Here is a 21,054-nt window from a genome sequence, read left to right as displayed (position 1 = left end):
GCTCAGGCTTCTGCTTCAGCCCCAGGGGGCGGGGCTTAGGGCCCCACGCTTCAGCCCCATGCAGTGGGACTTTGGCTTTCTGCCCTGACCCAGCAGGTCTAACACTGGTCCTGCTTGGCAGACCCCCCAAAATCTGCTCATGGTCCCCCAGGGGGCCCCAGACCACTGGTTGAGAACCACTGCTATAGGGCACGGCAAAGACACAAAGCAGCATTGCTCATGTCATTTTGCTTTATAATAAAACAAATCCCAATAACTATATTTAAGGATGAAAATGATGGTATTCTACTCAATGTTCATGGGAATGTCAGAACACTTTTAAAAAAAATCCTCCTAGTTTTTAATATATTGTAAGTGCATTTTCTCTGCCGAGGCTCACATATGGGGTTGTAGATCAGTGGCTTTCTGTGCTCTTTGCACTTTAACATTAGAGCTTTTGCATGTAAGCCACAGCAACTACTCAACTATTTTTATAGTATGTTTTTGGTTAAGAGTTATGACAATTGGCTAAGATATTTTAGCAGTGATTAGTCAAAATACTATACATTATGAGCTTCAGTTTAAATCCTGCTAAGATATTGAAGGTATACTTAAGGGCCAAATCCTGCCCCTAGAAACAAATGGAGATGAATAACTAACTACCTTGGTGTAAATCAGAGTTTAAGATGATCTGTTTATACTCCTGTGAAAATAGCATGCCAGTGTATAGTATAGGATTTCTGCTTTTGTTCCCCTTTCAGTGTGTCAGTATAACTAGGTTGCCACTAAATGAATGACCCAGCATAACTCTTCAGTCATGCATTGGATTTAGCATTGAATTAATCGCAACAAGAAAAACTGAATTATGCAAAATACATTCCCGGCTGAGCTGGACTTATTCTCAGAGTTTTGGCTAAGCAAACCCCAATGCACATACTGAATAAGTAGCAGCTTATTTTCTAACATTCCACCAACTAATGTTTTCCCATCGAACTGTAAGAAAGAAAAAAGTCATTATTAAAATATTTTAATTCTTTGTAACACTAATAACATGAATATTTATTTGAAAAATATTTCTTTCCACTTTAGTCCATCTTTAAATCAGTTACACTAACTTCCACTAACTAATATTTCAAATTACTGTCATTTCCCCCTCGTATTGGTAAAAGATACAACTACAGTAAACTATTTCACAATTTTGGAAAAAGTATGAGAGATTATTCTTTCCCTCTCCTCCTATGATGAATCAGAAGCTTAAAATAACAAGGACAGAGATTATGGAGCTAAAATATATGTTGACATATTTAACCTCACAAATAAATAAATATATACAAGGGAGGTTGTGACATCAACAACAAAGTAGAGATTTTACATTGCAAAAGTGAGAGCATTCAAGAACATCTGACATAGACAGTTAAGGACTACTACATGGTAGTAAAAAAAAGAGCAAATTCTCAATTTAGCAAAAATATAGGCAACTGTACATTAAGCTGTTGGTTAGGTTACAGCTAGGCTTCAGCCAGGATACTTCTTTTTTCATATTTTATTGAACAATTGTGTTTCATTAATTCCTCAATGTCCAGAAGTATTTTCTTTTCCTTCTTGTCACTGTAGAACATCCTAGACAGGTAGAAATCTCACAGTAAGCTACTCTCTGAACACTATTATCTACTGCAGGTAGGCAGGTGGGATGATAATATACAAGTTCTGTAAATGCTCATACATAAGTTTTTTCCCTAAATTCTTTCCCTTGATAAAAGTATTTGACCAAATTCATCCCTAGTATAATTACATTTGAAGTCAATAGAGATGAATTTAGCATATACAGGCATGTAAGGATTTTGCGCTAATATGAAAAAGGTTTGGTCAGGTTATTTGTAGGACCTTTACTTCAGAACAGTGTTTTAGGATTGAATGTGATTAAAATATACGTCTTCCCTGCAGTGATCAAGGTGTTTGTAGTTAAGGATAATATTCCATTTGTGTGGCACCGAATAAAATGATCTTTGTAAACGAGTGGATGCAAAGAGCCCATAAAGGTACAAATCCAAATACCCTGTTACTGAACATCTAATTGCTTCTTAACTGAGAACTAATCAATAGCTGTATGACATCAGACCAGTGGTTTGTGGAAGTGTGATGAACAAAACTGATTGAATTTTTTAGGTAAAAATAATTTGATGAAAAATGGCCTTTTTGGGAAAATGTGTTTTTTGGAAACACTTTTTTTTAAAATTTTCATGGAAAAATCCCATTTTCTGGCCAGCTCTATTACTGACCTTTTAAATGAAATGTGCATTTACAGGTGTTTCACAATTTGGCATGGGTTTCTACATATTTTCAAGAATAGCTGTGCACTTTTGAGAATAGTGTTAGAAATGGCCATATGGTGCCATGGCTTGGAAAAGTAAAGTGTTTTATGTTCTTCTTTTACTTCTGCACACACTTCTGTGCATAGCACCACGATACAGACCTCAGTTTATGTTGCTTGGTCATTGCATCTCAAACAGTACGGATCTAGATTTATTTTAATCAGCTGATGCCAGTGAAAGCTTGAAGATCTGGATGATGCAAGTCCACATGTAGATGCTGAATGGTATTGTGTAATGGACTGTGACTTTGAGAGCCTTCATAAATTGCAATGTCCTGTGGCAGAAGTTCTCTGTACATGCAATATGGCCACAATATAGAAAATGGACAAGCTAACATGGGCTTACAAGGGATCTGTGAGGTATTGTAAATAATAAACTTATAGCACTATATGATTTACAAAGTGTGGGGTCCTTTGTAATATTTCCTATGAATGTACATGCTAATGACTCCCATTTCACTTGACCAACATGAGCAATCAGCATGGGCTCACCCATACCAGTGTGGTGGTTACAATGGGAGGTGTTCCCTTTTTGTACATCAATGAATATTGAAACATATGCCTTTGTGCAAAGTCTAGAATTAGCTTTTTTACTGATGCTGCACCAACTGAAACCACACACACAGATATGGGCTTAAATTTTACGGGAGAGTTATCAGTGGCTTGCACACCCTTATCACAAGCAAATCCTGGTGTGCATGTATGTGATAAATGCTTTTCTGTGCACACGGATACAGTGTGGTCCCAGAGTTTATAGACTAGTTGCTGTATGCAATATTTGGATCCAATTTTCTTTGCGTGGTTAGCCCTGGAGATTTACTTATTCATTTGGTCAAAATAACCCTTTGACACTGGAGTTAGGGCTTTCCTCACCTGTGGAAAACACTGCAGGCAATGGCCACCTAAACAGCAAGAGTTTAACAAATACAGTAAGGAAAATTCACATTTCTCATGAAGACGAGACCGACTAAGAAAGCTGCATCCAAGAGCTTGTGTGTACTATGGGATACTTCTCCTGTTTTCTCTAAAAGACCCAAGTCTTGTTCCCATTCAGATCTGACATTATTGAGAGATGGGCTTATGGAACTTCTTCAGTCTTGCAAATATACACATAGGATCACACCTAAATTAGCTGTCCCAGTATCCTGTTCGCTGGCATACAGCTGATGTTTGAAAACAGTCTTTATTTCATGGTGGGAAAATGTCAGTATCAATACTATGTACGAGAAAATGACTGACTCTCTTAATGGGGAAAAAACCTTTTCTCGAGAAGAAGCTGTTAAGAGGACGACAATATACCATGGGAAAAATGACTAAATCTGGTAATATAATTCTCCCCACTCAGTCTCCAAGTACTCCATTGTTTAGAATCTCCAGGCTGCATGTAGTCTTGTGGTTCAGAAGTTCAGAAACCCAATCAGAACTTCGTGCTATGGCTGAATGTGTCTGACATCATGATATTTTTATAGAAGTTGTCTGAGTGAGCACTGCAGTACCCCTTGACTTTGTCAATAACCTGATGGACCGGGATGATTGGTGTCTGCTCTCCATCCACTTGGGCAAATTTTGATGAGGGCTTGTCAACGAAAGTATTGTCTAGGAAGGGGAAAAGAAACAGGAACAGGAAATTAGGGCTTTTAAAACAAGCTCATTATCTACCAGATTTGTCACCTGCAGGCAATCCCCCTCTACATTACTGTAGGAATTTATTTTTTCAATTATATTGCCCTGCTGATTTTTTGATATAGCCATTAAATAAGCTTGACATTATACCTTCTTTGTTCTTTTCAGTTATATGCTATAGACTAAATTCTACATATTCTAACCTACATATCTGGAATCCTAGCCTCTCTGCTCAGTCCTTTCCTGAGTCTATTCCCCTATCACCCCTTTTGCTTATGCTGCAACTATATCAAGGCACAGTAGGATCCATTAGTTTGTCTGCTGAAGATTCCAGCTACAGAACTCTCAAATTGAAAAGGTTGTCTGGGTATTACAATATTACAGGAGAGGCGGTGATGCAAGCATTGCTTTGGTAACATTTGGTAAATAGCGCCCCACTGAACCAAATAATGAAATCGCTGAAAAATGCTAGTGAAAAGCATTTAATAATATGAATCATAAAAGTTAAACAGTTATCAAATAACACAACAAAAACAAGCACAGAAAGCAGCAGATGATTCCAAATAAAAATAGATGAGCAGATTTTAAAACTGGCCTGATTATTACAATTGCATCTGTTTGACTTTCTAGCACATGGAGAATACAAGAAGAGCTGAGGAGCTATGTTTGTGGTTTGTGGCACTAAATAGATGTGGAAAACTCATATATTTTCATGTTTCATGTGCTCTAAACCAAGGATGACGCAGGAGAGAAAAAGAAAGAAGACAGTTCACTCTTCCCCCCCCCCTTTCACTTTCAAAAATCTACATCCCACTGTGTCTGATGATGTCAGTAACACTTCTGATGACCACACTATACATTATTATCACCATATACCCAAGTTGGTTTGAAGGGAATTTTACACAGGGGACCCAGGTATATCTGAGTACTCAGCTATAAGGAGAAAGTATTTTGTTTCTGCTGTGTGGATCATCGTTCTCCACTTCACCTGATACTGACTAAGCCTTATTCAAAGAGGGTCTTGAATATCTCCACAGCTGCCACCTTCAGCCCTGTAGCCTTCACTCATATAGCCTCCAGTATGGTACTTTTCTTCAGACAAAGAGGACAAGCATCCACTTGTGTGGCTAACAGCATTTCAGTTCTGAGTCTGACCAGTAGGGAGAGCTCATGTAGTGAGCAATCATTACCTCCCCTTTTTAGACTGTATTAATGAGTTCCCTGATCCCAAGTCTGATATGACCCAACACAAAGTTTGATAGCAAGATGAATGGCTGCATGAAGCAATGCTCTCCACTGTTGGCACTTTAGTCAACCAGCTTGATACAGCTTATAGTAAAACCACCTTCAGATAATTCTTCTGTAAAAGGTAATTTTATTTAAATCAGTGTATTTTATTATATTAATATTAGAATATGTTTTATATAAAATAAATATACTGCTTACCAATGAAAACAAAATGAAAATGCAGGTTTCAGAAAAGATTTAATGATGGTACCAAGCTATAGTTCTCATAAAGATTTGCAATATGAAATGCTGCTTGAATTGCACATAAAAGAGAAATGGATTGCATAGAGGAAAATCTAAACAGTTTCATTATGAACAAAGGAACAGGCAGTTTAAGAATGATATTTCTTTAAAGCGGGTGAAAATGGCTAATGAATTATAGCAAATAACTCCTTGTACTACTGCAAATGGCTGGGTACTGTGTGTTCTTCAGTTTCATTTACTCATTAGCCAATGAGGTTTTTCTATTTAATTTGTTTAAAAGGAGTTTAAAATGAATTCTTGTGTCCTAGGAAAGACTGTTTCAGTACCCCAAAAATGATTACACACATTCACACAGCATCATTAAAACTAACTCTCATTTTCCAAAACTTTTTTGTACTCTATATCCAAAGCTCTCTGGAGACAATGGGAGTCTTTTGGTTGAATTAAACAGGCTTTGGATCAGACCCTATGGATGAAATCTTGGCCCACTGAAGTCAATGCGAGTTTTGCCATTGATATCTGTGGAGTTAGTATTTCAGCATATATGATCTTTCATTGCTTCATATGACTGCTTTCTGTCAGTCCCATATCATATTCTGAAAACTCATGGAAATGGGTTCTTTTGTCCATTCTACTAAACAAATTCTCAACTTGAGTAGTAATACACAACAAAGTTTCTAGGCATATTTGAAAAATACGATCCGTCATTCAGATCTAATTTTGATGTAATTGAAAGATATTTTAAAACCAATAGATAGGAGATTGAATTCTATAATGGCTATAGGCCCAAATAAAAAGACAATTTCTTAGAGCCCTGGCATAACCTTTTTATACATTTATTCCTTCTAGAAATGTACCATGATATATCTAGCAATTCATCACATCACTTTTGACAGTAGGGTGCTTTTTTTTTTTGGTCTTTTTGCTTTCAAATGCACTTTTTTTGTTTTAAATTAATGTTACCTTTTTTTAACAGGCATCACATGGTGAGCATTAATACTGTAACGTTGTACATTTTCTAGAAGGGTAATCTTTCAGATACCTCATGCTCCATGCAGTGTATAGACAACCAGAGTTCGAAGCATATTTGCCCTTTGAATTACAGCCAGTCAGCATCAATAACAAGATGAATAGTGAGGAATAAGCAGTATTTCTGATTAGCAACAGTCCTTTTTGTGTCAATTAGGACTTCATGCAAGTGATTCCCCCTCCACCCTGCTGAAATCATGCATTCAACAAAAATGATGCACACTTTACCTGGAATGTTCCACCTCTGCTGAGGAAATGCTCTTAGAAGACATTATCTATACCATAAACATATGAATGTCTGGGTCAATTCCAGGGATCAACAACCACGTTAACAGCTACCAAGACATACATCTATTACACTGTATACTAAAAATGGTTATAGATTCGCCAAGATACCAATTTGAGTAGATTAGCTGTGCAAAAAACGGAACCAAATGGATAAAAAATAACTTCTGAATTTTTTTTTCATGCCATGAAAACTTGTTTGAGAAGGAATGTAGATATCTGAAAAAACTGGATCCAGTCAAAATTACTTTAGTGTGTCACAGGTAGAAAAAGTGAAATAAAATGTATATTTCAAATGGTCAAGGGAAAAGGAAATCACTATAATATTAAAAAGAACGCAGAATATTTTGGTGCTTCTATAATATCCAGTAAATTATTGCATTACTATCTATGACCCAATTTAGGAGAGCCCTGAAACTTGTAATTAAGTCCATCCCTATCCAGGAAGCACTTAGTCACTTGCTTAGCTTTAAGCATATGATTAAGTGTTTTCCTGAGTGAGGATGCTTTTCTGAATTGGGCCCGAGGGGTTTGATTCATGGCCGGGGTGATGGAGGTGCAATTGCAATATGAGGTGTACACAGTATAGCTGTGCCTTTGAGGAGTTTCATTCGAAAGGGCATATGGTAATAGCACTACCGAGCTTGTTTTAAGTTCCAGCTCCACCGATATCCAATGGAGGCTGCTCAGGAAATATGCTGAGTCAGCTCATCCTTCGGGTCTTTGGCCACACCTTCTTCATGGCTAGCCCTTTGTGGAAATAGTCGTGGTGGCACGTTTGTGTTGCTGTAACTCCCCTTTTAATAGGATTTTTCTACCACCAAGGTCTGGCAGCCCAGGTTCCAGTGGCAAAGTACATAAAACTCCATGACTAGTGTAGTTAACTCACAATAAAAACACATAAGTAGTTACTTGGGCATAAGAAACTAGCTTGAGTAATAAAAACATCTATAGAAACGTTCCCTTATATGGACAACATTCTCGGTTCATTTCAGAACCTCTCATCTGATGTCTCATTTCCCTGCACGCAGAGGCTCCAACTACTGTTAGTGGGGGATATGCACATGTAGGAAGAGCAAAATGTTGAGTCTTGATCTGCAATAAGGTTTGAGCAGAGAATTTTGCCTAAGGTTAAAAAATATTTAGTACTTGGTCTGATCATTATTCCAAAAGGATAGTCTCCCAGTTTGTTTGAAGGTATAAGAAATTCGTTTGTTTTTTTAATATATTTTTGTTCTTCCTCTTTCTACTTACATTTTATTATCTGGGACCTTTTTTATTTCTCCTAATGCATTAATCCAATGCACTAATCCATTTTCTTTTAAGACTGCACTGCAGAAGCACTAAAAGTAGTGAAAACGCATGATCAGGCATGTTCTAATTGCTAACCTTCTACAAAGGCCCTAATTTACCAAAGCATTGAAGTATGTATTTAATTTTAAGTGTGTTTTTATCTTTAAGCACAGGCTTGCTGTGATCCAACAAAAAAGAAGTGTTGATAGAGTCCTATACAGCAGTTTTATAACTTCTCAGTTGTCATTGGCATAAATGGAATTGTATATCAACAGTACTACACACTGAACTGAGAACATGCTGTGGATTGAACCACAGAGAGATGTACATGACTCTATAACATATAAAATTTGACACATTTATAGTATGATCATCAGGAAACAAGAGAATGTGACCAGGTACTATCTGTTGAGTTGGCATTGCTGTAATGTCATAATAGCAGCAAGCTTACTGAAATAAACCAAACACTATGAAAGCTGATGTGGGGAGGAAAACCCCTTTTATATGGTAAAGACCGTTGGAAATATGGGGCGGGGGGATCTGCCGAAGATGATGGGCTGCATGGCTGGTCAGTGCTAAGCAGTGTGAGCTAATGGGTTTGCCAGTGGCAGTCACAGATGCTAGGATTTGGTTCTGAAGACTGTAAAAAGCAACAGAGGGTCCTGTGGCACCTTTAAGGGTACGTCTACACTTACTTCCTGGTTCGGCGGCAGGCAATCAATCTTCTGGGATCGATTTATCGCGTCTTGTCTAGACGCGATAAATCGATCCCGGATCGATCCCGGAAGTGCTCGCTGTCGACGCCGGTACTCCAGCTTGGTGAGAGGAGTATGCGGCATCGACAGGGGAGCCTGCCTGCCGCGTCTGGACCCGTGGTAAGTTCGGACTAAGGTACTTCGAATTCAGCTACGTTATTAACGTAGCTGAATTTGAGTACCTTAGTCCGAAGTGGGGGGTTAGTGTGGACCAGGCCCAAGACTAACAGAAGTATTGGAGCATAAGCTTTCGTGGGTGAATGCGTCTGATGAAGTGGGCATTCACCCATGAAAGCTTATGCTCCAATACTTCTGTTAGTCTTAAAGGTGCCACAGGACCCTCTGTTGCTTTTTACAGATTCAGACTAACACGGCTACCCCTCTGATTCTGAAGACTGTGAGTGTTAAAGGCACAAAGTCAGCAGGAAGCCTGTTGTGAGCAGGGCCGTGAGGGGAAATGGATGGACAGGGCTTCTGGGAGCCCTGGTTCACTGAACAGGCACACTGGGGGATTTCTGATCAAGGGAATTTCTTTCTGTTGTTTGTTTGCACTGTGTTTAGGGAAACAGGACTTTGTGTACATTCTTTGTAAGCAAATATGATTACACCAATTAAATATCTGACTCATATTATTCACTTCTCCTCATTGAAACAATCCTGCAAGCCCCGGAATACTGGCTAACTGCTCAGGCTAAAGGGGGCAACATAAACATTTGAATAACTGGATCTAACCAGCCAGCTATAGTCCACCTGAATGAACTATGTGATAAGGAGAAGGAAAAGCAGGAAGGTAATTCCTGGTACTAAGCCACATCACCTGTTCAGACTGTGGGCAAAATTCTCCTCTCCGAATCACACAGTGAAACTTGACTCTGATGCTTTGTTCTCCATATTTGTGTAGAGCTTCAACTGATGTCAGTAGGAGATCTACACATGAAAGGAGACTGGAGTATCAGAAATGGGACCTGTCTTGTGACTCTGTGAAGTGTATTTAGTATAAAAATATAAAAAGTCTGAAAGTTCCTTCTAGTCAGTTCATTTAAGCCAAGTCTGTATTTTTGAAATTATTCATAAAGGAGATGATAATTTCAACGAGCGAATCTATCAGATTGTTTTTGAAACAAACAAACAAACAGATTCCCTTTTTACAGACTGGGTTAAATACATGTGAACATTGATTTCCATTACATTTTAGAAGAATATTTCTTGATAACATTTGTCTTATGCAGAAAGCTATCCATGGAGGCATTGGTTAATGAAAGTTCAATGGAAAAATCACTTTGCTTTATAGGCTTCTCTGAAATATAATCCAAAACAAATATGAGCACATGAGCTTTCAGGTCATTGTTGTTCCGTTGTTTGGGTATCATTACAATGTTCCTAGAATAAGTACATAATTATTTTATGTGAATGGAATATAGAGATATAGATGGTCCTTTTTATTATACACATGACATCTGAACAGCTATGTAATAACTACTGTATGCTATTTGTACAAGGGGGAAAACAGTGTATATTTTGTTAACATAGTACTATGAAACCTCCAAATAACTTCCATTTGTCCCTTTGTCAGTAAATGTAGTACTGTTAAATGGCAGGCAGCTTGGCCCAGTGGACAGCAGACTGGAATGGGGCTCAGAAGATATGGATTCTATCCCAACTCTGCTTCTAGCCTGCTGTGTGACTGTGGGAAAGTTGCATCACCTCTCTGTGCCTCAGTTTCTCTAACATGGGCTACTATTACCTATCTACCTACCTTTTAAATCTTTCGGTAAAAGTGCTATATAAGAGCTAAGTATTTTTATTAACTATATTTTTTATATCACAATAAAAGTCCAAGATTAGATATTTATCATGGTTGGTGAATATTGCATCATGACAGCCCTTACTAAACAAAAAAACATTTTTAAAAATGTTCAGTTGACTTTTCTTTTATGCATGAAGGTAACACAAGTCACTGGCATACCTATTATGCAAAGTAAACATTCACAATTTGAAGCACCATACCAGAAAGATCTCTTTGATGTACTAGAAATGACCCACCTGTATGGCTGTTTCTTTTGAAGTATGTATTTGAAGTGGATTTAGATTTGGATGTCAAATAGGTTGAGTTGGAGCCAATAGAACTGGAGGACAAGGATTTCCCAAGATTATCTGAGCTTTTCTTTATAATATTAGTTGCTGTCTTGCTCCAGTCTGAAAATGAATAGGCATTTTTAAAAAATCATTCATTTCTATCAGCACTAAACTCCTGCTTCTCTCAATTATTTAATTTCCAAGCATCAGAAGCACTTTTTACATTACTTATAACAAAGTGGTCTGCTCTAGTTCTTGTCTGGTGGCATCTTTTGTTCTTTAGAAAGCAGGACTATTTCAAGATGCTTTACTTTGTTATTAAGGATGACATTAAAGAACAGTAGTTGATGTTTCCACTTTCTAGTTAGGGTTAAAACTGATTGATGGTCAGAGATGGCATATTTCTGAGTTGCCGGAAGATGCTCAACCCCTGATCTGCCCCAGGCCCCTCCCCCACTCCACCCCTTTCCCCAAGCTCCCACCCCGCCTCTTCCCACTCCTGCCCCACTTATTCCCCCCTCCCCAGAGCATGCCCCGCTGAGCACCCACTATTTTTTTGCTGGAGCACCGATGGAGTCGGTGCCTCTGTTGATGGGGTAGTCAAAATGGCACTGCCAAATTTCTTATAAAATTAACAACAACTACTGTTATTTATTTGTATTCTGGTAATGCCAAGAGACCCCAGTAAGGGATTGGGGCCCTGTAGTGCCAGTTTTGGGTGCACCAAGAATACACAATCAGGTCCCTACTCTTTTTCTATGATTAAAAAGAACAATGCAAAGAAATGTGGTTCACAAGCATAGATAACCAACAGCCTCCATAATTTCAAATCTTAGACTATGAATTCTGTAGAGCAAGGACTGTGGGGCAGGTTCATCAAGAGTGGAGTGGGAAGAACCAAGGTTGACTTTTAGCCACCTTTGCACTCTTGCAATTCTGGATCTGGGTGGCTGGATTCTAATTTACACCCAGCTAGACATTCCAGCAGCAAGAGATTGTTGGGGTCTGAGGTTGCCCTGGCCATACCCTCTGTGCTGAGGAACCCAGGAGAAGGGGTGTGTGGGCACTATTACTCTGGCTACTCCATGCAGGGATTCCCCTACTAAAGAGGAATCATAAAGGGGCTGGATCTGCTAGATCTAAGGCTGCTTTGTACTGCTTAATTTGGACACTGGGTTCTCTTATATATGTCTACAGTACCTAACACATTGATATAATAATAATATATATTTGAATGGAATAACTTTAAATGATCTAATTTGCATTGTTGTTAAACTAAGCTTTTCTTGCAATTGAAAGAAACAATCCCCCCCTTCAGTCATACCCCTCTCCCCCAAATTAGGACAAAAAGTTACTTCACAATTAAATGTTGTTAGAATATTGACATTCCGAACCTCACAATGTATGTTTCAAAATTAGTACATACAGGAGTAAATTTAACAGCCAATTTTACAAAACACATTGCAACACATACCTGCATGTAAGGTTAGTTTCAAGTCCTTGTTCCTTTTGTTGTTCTTACTATTATAATTTATTCTTCTGGGAGAAAAGTAATCCACATGCAGAGGGGCCCAAGCAAAGACCTATGTACCACTTAAATCTTTAATGGTTGGTTTGGTTTATGTAAGCAGCAGGATTTTATCTTGACTCTTTGCACTAGGGTGAATTTTATAACTATTTTTGTGCTAACCATGACAACATGCAGATTTTTGATCAGATCGTGTTCTAAAATTCATTATAATCTGATCATGTTTTAAAATCTTATTTGATTTATACTCTACTCTTCCAGCTGCTAATGGTGTCATGCTGACCCTCCCTAGCAAACCAGCCAGCAGTGAAGAGTTGGTAAGTATAAGAAGTAATTATGCCACATAAAGTACCACCACTGAAGTCCTTGAATGCTTCAAACTTTTATTGCTATCCTCCCCAAAGGCTGCCAACAGCAGTGTAAAAATCTGGAAATAATTTGGTCCATCTGCAGTTGCCAGTTCATGATTTACAGCATGTATGTTGGAAACTGAATGCATGAAATAATCTGGATGCCTGATCAGAATTGATGTATCTTTCCTAGTTTGTCTTAACTTTGATTTCATGAGTCAGGATTTCTTAATATGAAATGACAATATAAGATGCATCACAGTTTACAGTGAGAATGCCTCACCTGCTGGCATTAAAGTAATTAGAACAAAATGGTAGTACACTAAGTTGCCCATGGCCATGCAGTCACACACAATGCTGTGGGGAAAAAGAACTAGGTGGCCATCTTTATGGCAGCCAAAGTAACACCAAAGGCCCAAATTCAGGCCCTCTGACAGAAGCTGACTATACAGACGGCCTTTACATAGAACAGTACAGGCGAGGGCCTGAACAAAACTAAGCTGTACAAGCCCCTGCCAAATACGGTCATGGGCTATGACCAGAGGAGGGAGGGGGGAGGGAGCAATGTGAAACGCTTAGCAACATAATAATCGCTTGTTTATGAAAACATGATAGCCGCTTGTTTATGAGAACATGATAACCGCTTGTTTATGAAACATAATAACCGCCTATATGAAGAAATTGCTTCTAGTAAAGGTCAACTTCCCTTGTAGTTCCAGCTAACTCATATATCTTCTTTGGGCGTCCCGAGATAAACCCCTATGACCTTAACCGTAAACCCCCGGAAAAAACAATATGTACCTTGACGAAAACAACACCCCAACTGGTGCCAAGTACCACCCATGTCGGAAACCACCAAAAAAACCCCCCACCCAATAGGCACCCAATTCTCGTAAAATAATGAGGAAGCTGCCGGGAAAAAGGGGACAGACCCCAACTCTTATTACTCGCAAATGACGTATTATTTGTACTATGCTTGCGGTTTGACGGAATAAAAGCAGCCTGCGTGCTGTGCTAGGTGTGGTAGTTTTCGGACTGCTACCCCAACGCGTTGGTATGTATTGCAATAAACTGGCCTCAGGCTTGAGTCTGTGAACTAAAATCAATGCGTGGGTGACTTTTTCCACGACAATGCCAATTTACACCAGCCAATGCTCTGACCCTTGGTTTGTGACTAAGTATCGTATGGTAAGCATTGCTGCAACTCACTTCAAATCTTTAGGTCAGACAGTGGATTTATGGTTTACATAGAAAAAATAATATTTCTGAGAGTATATCAAACTATGGCATGTTAATGTGACTTCAATGGAGCAATGCTGATTTACACCAGCCGTGGAGTTGGGCCAATATTATCAACACATTGGGATGCGTTTTTTGTGCCTGCAGAAGGCCCAGAGCAATAGTTGTTTGCTATGGGGAGCAGCAGTAGTGAGTTCCCACAAAGGGACCTCACATTCCCTGCCACTTTGAGATCCTGTTTGTAGGAAGGGACATCAATTTCTGGGTGTGCTCAAGCCTCTTTCACTCTGCCCCTGGTAAATCTCTTCTGGCTACTCTGGTTTCTATGGCTACAATATTGGGGGAAAAGAGCTTGGATGCACACAGGCTACATGTGGGGTTGAAAGATCCTCATCAGTTCAACATATGGCTCTTGTGAAGCACCTCCAATATCCCCTCCACATTAGTCTGATAGCCCATAGGACCACTTGGTCTGGCACAAGCCCCTCATACATAAGGAAAAGGGGCCAGGATTTGACCTTCTGAATCCTTATTTAAACAGTGAATCACTGTTGCTGTAAAACAAAAGGGACTTCCAAAGCCATGCTCATTACAAAATTTAAGTTTTCCAGTGAAGCCAGCTGGTAAAGTGAGGACTGGAGACTTTTTTATGGAGCGCTCTCTGAAGAGTCCCTAGGCAATCATTATTACAGTCATAGGCTATTAATAATCATATTCCTTACTCTTTCCACATCTGTGGCCTAAATTGTGTTAAATCCAAGAGACTCAAGCTGTGCACCTGGCCTTTTCCAGTCTACTTCTGCATCTCAGAAATGGAGCCATGAAATGGGCGTGCATTTTTTTTTTACCTGAGTTGTCTGCCAATCGGAATCTGCCACAGCAGAGATGCCTCCTCCATTGTTTCTGCACATTCTCTTTCATAGCACAGTGGAATACAAATATAAATAAACCTGCGAGCAATGCAAACAAATGGATAAATCAAAATTTTATATGTATAAAATCTTTATGTTGTAAACATTCTGAAAACCACTGTGAACTGGTCCTCGTCATCAACCTGCATCACTGAGGTGTACAAGGTAACAGGTGCTTGAAGCACTGAGTGCTTACCCATCCTCTAGATTTTACACAACCATGACTTTCATTGACTTGAATGAGTATTTTGCACTCATAAACACGACAAGATCAAGACCCCCAAAGCCAAGTATAAAGGGAGATTTTTCCTGTTTAACTCCTAGTGTTCCAGATCTACAGGGCCAATTTTTTAAATACTGGAGACTGGAAGTCTCTGCACCAATAAAGTGCACAAAAAAGATCATCACTATTTGCATAAATATTTACTGCAAATGAGTGTGAAAATGGGGAAAATACATTTATAAATTACTATGGAGGTGGCCCAACTACCCATTTCTGCCTGGTTTGTGCATACACTTGCTGTAAATGTGCCCACATATGCAGATGCACACACTTGTAAGCAGAATTTTTTTTGCATGCAGATCTACAGCCTCCAATTTTCAGAATGCAGTCCTGTGTTGGTAAGAATCTTGTAACTTGGGTTAACAGTACAACTGTAATAGTTCCACAGAGATACTCCAGTGCTAATTTTGAAAGCAGAAATAGGAATTATAACATGATCCTGGCCCTTCACAGGTAGGCGGTAGTTGTGGAATCTTCCATCTCTCTCTGGTTTGGCATGCGCTTGCTTCATTCTCATTAACTGAGGCAGAGCCAAGGCTGAACCTGAGGGCAAAATTCTAATGCCAGATCCCTAAATGATTATATCTGAAAAATGATTTAAGTGAGGTCTGTTGTGGGCCTAAACGCTTAACTGGTGTTCTTTGGAGATTCTTCCATTTCCTAATCATGCTTAACTCCATGTGCTCATGGCTACTGGGTTTTAGAGGGTGGAACAACAAGACAGTGCAGGGTTTGGAAAATATTGTTCTGAATCATAAAAAAAAAAAAAACGTTGCTAGCAAAGATCTCAGTATCTGGGCACTGGTGCACTTTGGCATGTACAATTGGGCATGGACCTGGGTCTCTACTCTAAAACATTGCCCAAACTGAGGTCAGTGGGGGCTGCAACCTGCTTGCTTTGCTATCTTGTGGTAATGGTTGAATAATGAAAAATGTTGTTTGTGAATTATTTGATAGTTGACAAAAAAAATTGTGAGAACTAAAATTCAGGAAGTACAAAACCAATTAAAATCCTAACTACTGAGCTTGTGAAGGCCTTACAAAGGGAATGATGGCATTTCTAATTGTCTTTCTTTATGTAAAACAGTAACTTTTGGATGCTGCATCTGATCAATTCCAAAATGTGAAGGAAAGATCAAGAGACAAGGTGGGAGAGGGTATCATTTACTGGACCAATTTCTGTTGGCGAGAGAGAGAATTACCTCACCCACCGTATCTCTCTAAGGTCCTGGGACTCTCACAGCTACAGCTACACTGCCTACAAGGAAAGTTCTAGGCATCAGTTGGCAGAACCTTGTTTTTCCCTTTTCAGTTTTCTGATTTTCTGCAGTAAGTGTGTGTGTGTGTGCGGGCACGTGTGTGGGGGATACAGAGAGCCTCTGAATTTGATTAGCATAGCCACAGTTGCAATCACCTTTGCAGTTGTCTATAGATCAAATAACTGGTTGATGGCACCCATTAACTTCTTCTAGAATAACAATTTCCCATCTCATCTCTGCCCCTCCTCACAACAAAGTTTGACATGTTTACTCCCTGCATGACTTATCACGCAGTGAGAGAAAAATAAACAACTGGGGGGTGTTGGGAGGAGGGGCTAGGGAGAAATAGGAGCGTGCACACAGCCCATGGCATGGGGAGGGAGAATGGGGAACCCTAATATGGGGGGAGGAAAAGGGGGAACAAAGAACCCTGATATGTGGGGGAGATTGGGGGGGGCCCTGCTATGAGGGGAGGAGGAAATGGGGGCAAACACAGAGCTCCTGTCATGGGTGTGGGGAATTGGGGACCCTCGTATTAGGGAGGGGAGAAGGGCTGCACACAAACCGCAGCCGGAAAAGCCTGGGGAAGTTGCAAGGAGTCCCTGGAATGGAGGGGGATGGGAGAAGGGCCAGCTCCAGGCACCAGCTTAACAAGCAGGTGCTTGGGGCGGCCAATGGAGAGGGGCGGCACCTGCAGCAATTCGGGGGCGGCAGGTCCCTCACTCCCTCTAGGAGCGAAGGACCTGCCGCTGAACTGCCGCTGCCGATCGCTTTTTTTTTTTTCCAATTGCCGCCGCCGATCGCGGCTTTTTTTTTTTTGGGGGGGGGGGGGGGGCGGCAGAAATGCTGGAGCCGGCCCTGGATGGGAGGATGGCACACAGGGAGCTTGTGGGATGGAATGGAGAGATGCAAGGAATCACTAGTATGTAAATAAGATCCATGAAGTGTGCAACCCTCTAGTACATAAAGTATGTTACTGCATCAGAGCCTAAATGCAAATACAACACTTTATACGTGATTTGCCCCTTTCTATTACTTAAAGTATGTGCTTCACTTTAAGCACATGAGTAGCCCCACTGAAATCAACAGGATTTCTCACATACTGGAAGTTAAGCTTGGATTTAAGTGCATTGCTGAGTTGGGGCCTTAATGTATCCCTTTGATGGTACCCTAAAGCCCACAAGTTAATGGACGTCCCCTACTCCATCTGCAGGAAGTGCTTTTCAGTGTATTTTAATGGTTTGTCCTGTGCACTATAGATGACTCCAACAATGGGACTTACACCACAATCTACTGATTAGGATATATTTCCTGATATATATCCTAAATTTTCCATTGCTCAGTTTCACCTCATTACTCCTAGGTACATGTCTCCAGCCTCAATGATTTTTGTTAATCTTCTCTGAATTTCCTCAGTTTATCAACTCTTTCTAGTGTGGAGATACCCAGAAATATAAGTAATATTCTAGTTCTAGACAGGCTGGTGTTTTATACAGGATTATCATCTCCCATGTTGTAATGCCTCTGTACAGACAGTCTCAGAGTTAAAACACTGGCATTTTCTGCTACCATACTGCATTACAAGCACATGTTTAATTTGCTATCTGCTTTCATTCCTTGGGTTTATTTTTTCCTCTCCGTTTCTTTTTTTTTCTTTTGACATTACTGCTTTTAAAGTATGCCTCTCCCACTGAAAAAGATTCCTCGGAGGTTTTGAACTAGGGCTCAGTTCTGCAGGCCCATTGCACAGAAAACCCTGCTGAAGGCAGTGTGACAGAGCACTTGCCGAATCAGACCCTTAACTTGCTTTTTTTCAATCTCATTTTATGTTCTTCCCTACGCTTCCAATCTCTCTAGACCCTGTGTATTACTCATTGATACATTACAGCAAATACTTCTTTATCCTTAATCAGAAGTAAATCATATCAGAATCTGGGGCGGAAAAATATTTAGAACACCAAATATTTCCTTGGGAGGCAAAATATTTAAAACACCAGATTCAAACACCTTTTGGACATTTTGACTCACATTTTACCAATATTATTTTCTTCCCATGAAAGCTCAGTAAATCTCTTACAGCAGTAAATTTGTTTCATCTGTAGCAGCAGATAGAATGAAATCCACACAGAACAAATGTCCAGTGCTTTTCCATGAAGGAAAGAGATTTTGCTGACCTTTGGAAAGATTTATTTTTATCTCTATATTTATTTGTTGGTGGGATGATATGCTCTCTATTAATGACATTCTTATTGATTTTTTTGTGGGGCAGGGGATTCTCATGCTGGGTGGTGTATGCACAAATTTCCTTGAATTTAAATTATTTTAAATATCATTGGAATATTTCTATAATTTATTATGTACAATAACTTGATTACAATTTTCCACACCTGAAGGATAAATTATGCTGGAAAAATAACCCCCCCAGACCTTCAATAAAGGAAAGAGACCTGAACAGAATGCTGTAATCATTGGTGTTTCTTTCAACTGTGAACAATAGCAAAAGCAGGGCTGGTCGACTTGGAGAACTTTGCAAGCATTAATTAATTAAGCCTTACAACATCCATGTGAGGTAGGCCTTCTTGTTTTACAGATGGGGAGTGAGGCACAGATAGAATTAAGTGTCCCATGTTTACGCAGTGAATTAGTACTAAAGACAGATCCCAAGAAACCTGGTTCTGAATCCCCTGGTCAAATCACTAGAAGCACTCCCTTCCATAACATCAGCAGCTGAATCCTTGCTTGGTTTACTGAAATGGAATTAATCTTACCTTGCAATGAATTGAATATTGCGAAGAGGTACATGAAAGGGAGATGTAAGGGGCCCCATGCAAAAAAGGCAAAACCCCATGTCATGCCCAACAGGAAGGTCAGGCTGACCATGCTACGAAGATTCCTCAGGACCTCTTCCCGCAGGGTCCGATTGCTTCTTTTCCCATTCCTCCCGCAGATCTGCACCATCACCACCACGAACATGGCTATGTTCATAAGAAACATAATTCCAAAGTAACCAGCACAAGTCACATAAAAGACAACCTTATCCTTGATCCAGCAGCTGTTTTTAAGAACAAAACAAAAAACAAGTCATTCTTAGATACTAATAACTATGCTCCTCTTTAGTTATTTAAATCATTACATGTAAAACTAATCTACATTTGTCTCCACTGCTGTACAGATAAGATTTCTCCTGTGGAACAACCAAAACCTTTGACCATTTTATTTCTTTACGCAGGGTGAAGCTCCGGGGCATCTGTGAGTAACTAAGGAACACACTGGTATCTTGCCTGGTACCTGAGGGATGTATCTACTGTATATAAAATTCATGTTTACCATACAGATGTAGCCTGTGGGAACCACAGTCCCATCATGCAATGCTCTACCATAATCTGAAGTGGCTTCAGGATCAAGATAGAACATTGTGTATTGGTGTAACAAACTGGCAGCATACACATGCTCACAGCTCTCAGATGGTACTGAAACCGGGACCGCCAGCATAAAAACTCAGCTCTCTACTACTTGAGCTTAAAAAAGTAGCATGCTGGGTGATCTTTGGGGCTAGCCACTAGACAATCATGATCATAGAATATCAGGGTTGGAAGGGACCTCAGGAGATCATCTAGTCCAACCCCCTGCTCAAAGCAGGACTAATCCCCAGACAGATTTTTTGCCCCAGATCCCTAAATGGCCCCCACAAGGATTGAACTCACAACCCTGGATTTAGCAGGCCAATGCTCAAACCACTGAGCTATCCCTCCCCCCACTAGGCCAGGGATCAGTTGCACCTATGTCACTCATTCTTTTAGCTGCAAATGGCTGCCTGAGAGAACTGGAACGTTTAACATGAAGTTTTAATGAGAAGATATAATGGCATTTTTTTTCAATGTGCTGTTTTATCATGCAAGACATTGATAATATGATAAGATACAGTCAGTGAGAAAATAAGTTTCTCTGAGATTGTTTGGGATGTCTACATAAAAATGTGGAAGACAGAAGTGCTAAGTGGCTTACATTGTGAAAAGGCCTTTCATTTACAAAGGAAACATGATTGTTAAGCAACGTCTTCCTCCCTTCCCCCCTAAACAATCTTTCGTTTCCATCAAAAAGTGAAAAATTTAAGACAAAACCAAACACAGTATTATTATTATGTTTTTAAGCTATGAGTTATTCACTTTCAGCAGCATAGGGATATTTTTTACATGGCTTTTGGTAACGTAGGATTTCTTCTGATTTTCTCATAGCTTTTAGAAGGCTTCAGAAGCAAACAATTTAGAACAGAGGTGGGCAAACTTTTTGGCCCGAGAGCCACATCTGGGTATGGAAATTGTATGGCGGGCCATGAATGCTCTCAAAATTGGGGGTTGGGGTGTGGGAAGGGGTGAGGGTTCCGGCTGAGGGTGCGGGCTCTAGGCTGGAGCCAGAAATGAGGAGTTTGGGGTGCGGGAGGGGGCTCCAGGCTGGGGTAGGGGTTGGAGTGCGGCTCCAGCTGGGGGTGTGGGCTCTGGGGTGGGGCTGGGGATGAGGGGTTGGGGGTGCAGGAGGGTGCTCTGGGCTGGGACTGAGGGGTTTGGAGGGTGGGAGGGGGATC

The 21,054-nt window shown here is 40.1% G+C and overlaps 1 protein-coding gene across 1 annotated transcript in view; it reads right to left on the bottom strand.

Annotated features, from left to right (window-relative positions):
• Positions 1-3,767: 3,767 nt before the first annotated feature.
• Positions 3,768-21,054, bottom strand: part of ADGRG6 (adhesion G protein-coupled receptor G6) — a 150,807-nt gene continuing 133,520 nt past the window's right edge. Inside the window, exons 22-25 of the mRNA XM_065401180.1 lie at positions 19,241-19,524; positions 14,868-14,969; positions 10,870-11,022; positions 3,768-3,946 (exon numbers count right to left, since the gene is read on the bottom strand). Coding sequence (XP_065257252.1) covers positions 3,768-3,946; positions 10,870-11,022; positions 14,868-14,969; positions 19,241-19,524 — 718 coding nt within the window. The remainder of the gene's footprint in view (positions 3,947-10,869; positions 11,023-14,867; positions 14,970-19,240; positions 19,525-21,054) is intronic.

The sequence above is a fragment of the Emys orbicularis genome, chromosome 3 (genome assembly GCF_028017835.1).
Source record: "Emys orbicularis isolate rEmyOrb1 chromosome 3, rEmyOrb1.hap1, whole genome shotgun sequence".
NCBI lineage: Eukaryota > Metazoa > Chordata > Testudines > Emydidae > Emys > Emys orbicularis.
This window is presented reverse-complemented; position numbering and strand designations above follow the sequence as displayed.